Genomic DNA, 5,000 nt, shown 5'->3' on the forward strand with positions numbered 1-5,000 from the left:
TGTGTGTGAGAGAGCGAGCAAAAAATAAATAAAATTAAAAAAAAAAAAAAAATTGCCGAATCCGGATCGTGCACCCGGAATCTCGCGTCCGGGTCGGACTCGGATCTGCCACTCAAACCGCGCGGATCCGGATTTTTCCGGTCCGGGTCCGCTCAACACTAGATATTAGCAATAACAGATCTTCTGCTATAATTCCCACGTCCGGTATCAGTGTCAATAGTAAGCTGGTCGTTACGCGTGAGCACACAATCCGCAGTGTCATGAATTCATCTCAGCCAAGAGGAGCAGCTTGGGTAAATAAGAGCATTTAATCCTGCAGATTGTGCTCCGCATCAGACAGAACAAGTCCCTAAATCTCATAATCTCAATTAAAAAGGGACTATGAATAGAATCTGCAGCCCCCAAGACAATATCCCAAATTATTCCTGTCCTCCCGCCAGGGAGAGAATAAAACACTGTCTCTACTTCTCCACATTAGCAGAACTAAAACATTGTGGAAATCAAATTCGTAGCAAGTTTATAGATAAGACCCTGACATCCACAGATTCCAAAAGGCAGCTGTAGTCAGTATGCGGACCGTCACACAACGGCACCGGTATCTGCTATGTATGCACAACTGGGTCTCTTCAATAAGAACAAAGTTTAAAGGATATGTTCACATTTGCAGTTTTTTTTTTTATTGCTCCAATGCATTTAAAATAACTAAAAGAAAGCAGCTTTGCAAACTGTTCTAATGAGAAATATCCTACCATTCTGTGTATACAGCTCCTACACAGACCTGCGTGTCTCCTGGATACATATACAAACTAACCCTTAGGAGTCAGATCATGAAGTCATATCAGACAGCACATAACACAAGGCTGCATGGCCAGCCTAACTGCGCTGCGGCCACCCCAACTGCGCTGCGGCCACCCCAACTGCGCTGCGGCCACCCCAACTGCGCTGCGGCCACCCCAACTGCGCTGCGGCCACCCCAACTGCGCTGCGGCCACCCCAACTGCCGCTGCGGCCACCCCAACTGCGCTGCGGCCAGCCCAACTGCGCTGCGGCCAGCCCAACTGCCGCTGCGGCCAGCCCAACTGCGCTGCGGCCAGCCCAACTGCGCTGCGGCCAGCCCAACTGCGCTGCGGCCAGCCCAACTGCGCTGCGGCCAGCCCAACTGCGCTGCGGCCAGCCCAACTGCGCTGCGGCCAGCCCAACTGCGCTGCGGCCAGCCCAACTGCGCTGCGGCCAGCCCAACTGCGCTGCGGCCACCCTAACTGCGCTGCGGCCACCCTAACTGCGCTGCGGCCACCCTAACTGCGCTGCGGCCACCCTAACTGCGCTGCGGCCACCCTAACTGCGCTGCGGCCACCCTAACTGCGCTGCGGCCACCCTAACTGCGCTGCGGCCACCCTAACTGCGCTGCGGCCACCCTAACTGCGCTGCGGCCACCCTAACTGCGCTGCGGCCACCCTAACTGCGCTGCGGCCACCCTAACTGCGCTGCGGCCACCCTAACTGCGCTGCGGCCACCCTAACTGCGCTGCGGCCACCCTAACTGCGCTGCGGCCACCCTAACTGCGCTGCGGCCACCCTAACTGCGCTGCGGCCACCCTAACTGCGCTGCGGCCACCCTAACTGCGCTGCGGCCACCCTAACTGCGCTGCGGCCACCCTAACTGCGCTGCGGCCACCCTAACTGCGCTGCGGCCACCCTAACTGCGCTGCGGCCACCCTAACTGCGCTGCGGCCACCCTAACTGCGCTGCGGCCACCCTAACTGCGCTGCGGCCACCCTAACTGCGCTGCGGCCACCCTAACTGCGCTGCGGCCACCCTAACTGCGCTGCGGCCACCCTACATCCATTGCATGTAGTTGGTCACTATGTAGACACAGGTTTGCATCGAAGCTGCATATAAAAAAAGGTGTTTTGGTTTGTTTTTTTAAATAAGATATGCAAAATTATTTTCTTTCCCTTTTAATTTTGATGCAGTGAGGCACTTAGGTATTTCAAAAGGTGGACACCGTCTTTAATTATTTACACTCGCAGTGCGGCCTCTTTCAATTGAATGGGTTGACTGCGGTTTCTAGCACGGTCAGATGGACACAGGAGCGTTAGTAATAAATGTAGGGTGAGATACAAGGACTTTTTCTTACCTGAATTACAAGGTAGCGGCTGCTGCGTTAGAGAGGTCTGATGCGTGAGGGGTTGGTGCTGATGGTTTGGGTGATGTTGTAAATGCTGGTGCTGTGCAGGATGCGGAGCGGGGTGCTGTGCTTGATGTGGTGAATGCTGTGCCGGGTGCGGAGCGCGTTGCTGAGGGTGCTGCGGTTGGTGACAGTGAGATGTGTGCTGGTTGGGGTGCTGATGGTGTACTACAGTGTGATGGATGTGTGGTGAATGTGGGGACTGTTGTGTGTGGATAGGAGTGTGGGACATGTGCACTTGTCCCATAGAGTCACTCACACTTGTGCCAAGACTACTCGCATGGCTATTTGTCAGGTTATTTTGGCTACCGTGCTGCTGCGAGCTCATTGTGCTACTAGGGGAGTGTTGATATGAGCAGGGTGAGTGTGTCTGCTGGGAGGACTCGGACTGGAGATTCATCAGGCCTGCTGAAACAAAGCAAAAGGAGAGCACGGTTACTTTACTAAACTTTATCATTGTCACTCTATTTGCAGAACTGTCCTCAGCTGGGTTACTGTATCTGTGCGCTTCTTACGCCAGGTTTAGGGTATGCAGAAAAATTGTGCTGCAGATATCATGAATAATGAACAGCAATCCTGCAGCAAATTCTGACCCGTGATACTGCGGATTCACTGTGATTGCCACCGTGTGCCCTAAAGAAGTAAAAGCCAAGGCAAAGATAGCGCCATTTTCACAAGCTACGCATTGACTCACATTTCCAGGAGGACGAACAGAGGAACGGCTAAATGCAAGCTCTGCAAAACTTGTGGCTACAGCTCACATATCAAATATATGTATGCCGCTCAATCTGGTTCCTGGGCAATACACTCCACTGTGCACGGCTGAAGCTTGTGAGGTATCAAGTAGCTTGGGTCAAAAGAGATTAAAAAGCTTTTTCAACCCAGGAAAGCGAATTAAAAGTGAAAATGCATTATTGTGACTTCATTAAAATAGTAGGATGGGTATAAAAAAAAAAAAGACGCATTTCAAGTCTCAATTGCAACTTAAGGCTATGTGCAAATGTAAATGATTTTTTTTTTCTGCACATAACACTGTCTAGCAGGGGAAAAAAAAGGAATTTATCGTTATTTATTGATATGGGAAAATGCAGGGGGAAAAAAAAAAGAATTGACATGCCGCTGCTTTTTTCTGCAGCAAAATCGGCAAGGAAAAACGAAGCAATGTGTACACGGCAAGTAAGGATTCTCAGACTTTGCTGGGTTGCGTTTTTCCTTACAGTACTGATTAAAATCTGCAAGAAAAAAAAAAAAAAGCATGAAAAAAGTGTGCACATAGCCTAAGGCGGGCTTTGCACACTACGACATCGCAGGTGCGATGTCGGTGGGGTCAAATTGAAAGTGACGCACATCCGGCATCGCATGCGACATCGTAGTGTGTAAAGGCTTGATGATACGATTAACGAGCGCAAAAGCGTCGTAATCGTATCATCGGTATAGCGTCGGCGTAATCCATAATTACGCTGACGCGACAGTCCGATGTTGTTCCTCGCTCCTGTGGCAGCACACATCGCTGTGTGTGAAGCCGCAGGATCGAGGAACATCTCCTACCGGCGTCACTGCGGCTTCCGTAGGATATGCGGAAGGAAGGAGGTGGGCGGGATGTTTACATCCTGCTCATCTCCGCCCCTCCGCTCCTATTGGCCGCCTGCCGTGTGACGTCGCAGTGACGCCGCACGACCCGCCCCCTTAACAAGGAGGCTTGTCGCCGGCCAGAGCGACGGTCGCAGGACAGGTGAGTGCATGTGAAGCTGCCGAAGCGATAATGTTCGCTACGGCAGCTATCACAAGGATATCGCTGCTGCGACGGGGGCGGGGACTATCGCGCTCGGCATAGCAGCATCGGCCTGCGATGTCGCAGCGTGCAAAGTACCCCTAAAAGTTGGCCAGACTTGAAACGCGTCAGTATTTTTTAGGACGTCCCAATAAAAGAATTTTTGCTTTTAATTCACTTTGCTGGACTGAAATCCCTTTTCATCACCTTCTACAAAATGATGCTCCATCTTATTTCTTGGATGATACCAATAAGTTACTTAACACTAGAAGTCCCAGAGAGGGGTCATTTAACATTTCTACCATTGAAACCCTATGGAACTCGAAATTCCTGGGACTTCTAGTGTTAAACGGCCATGTCATAACTAAGAAGTGAGGGACCCCCCCCCCAGTAATTACCTAGTCTCAGTAGTAATCAGGGTGGATTCACATGTGACTTCATTTTAGGGGGATGACAAATGTACCAAATGATCCACATGTTTTACATGCAGATTTGCTGCTGACAATGCACAGGTGCAAAGTGACACTCCCCCTCATGAAGCCGCCACGGTGGTGATACGCGTGAGGCACTGCTCTCTGACTCACTTCTCCCTATAGGATCCGCCCAGTTTGAACGTTTCTGCGCATTATCGCTGCATGGGTCGCTGCTTGTTTTCCTTATACCCATTTGTATTTCTTATACAGTTATTATTGAATTGAGTTGCCGTTTGTTAAAATTATCCTTGGCTGGCCTTCTGGGAACTTACATATATCACTGGGTGCGATTCCTACATGCCATGCTAATGTTAGTCAAAAAGATTTTTTTGCATTCTAGGTCTATGGCACTGGTTATTGCACTATACAGTGGAACTCCGTTTACGAGCAAGCTTTGCTGTATGAGCAAATACTCACCGCACACACTTCCGGTTCCGTACTTTCACTGTGCTCTGACCCGCTCTTAGAATCCACACAAACATGCACAAAAAAATTGTTATGCTCACCTTACCTTAAGTTCACTCACCGGCCTCCTGGTTCTTGTAGTCTGCCGGTACATGATGTGTATT

At 50.5% G+C, this 5,000-nt stretch overlaps 1 protein-coding gene across 1 annotated transcript in view; it reads right to left on the reverse strand.

Annotated features, from left to right (window-relative positions):
* Nucleotides 1–5,000, reverse strand: part of FOXJ3 (forkhead box J3) — a 23,038-nt gene that overhangs the window by 2,442 nt on the left and 15,596 nt on the right. The window contains exon 7 of the mRNA XM_075327314.1: nt 2,137–2,595. Coding sequence (XP_075183429.1) covers nt 2,137–2,595 — 459 coding nt within the window. The remainder of the gene's footprint in view (nt 1–2,136; nt 2,596–5,000) is intronic.

Source organism: Anomaloglossus baeobatrachus, chromosome 11 (genome assembly GCF_048569485.1).
Source record: "Anomaloglossus baeobatrachus isolate aAnoBae1 chromosome 11, aAnoBae1.hap1, whole genome shotgun sequence".
NCBI lineage: Eukaryota > Metazoa > Chordata > Amphibia > Anura > Aromobatidae > Anomaloglossus > Anomaloglossus baeobatrachus.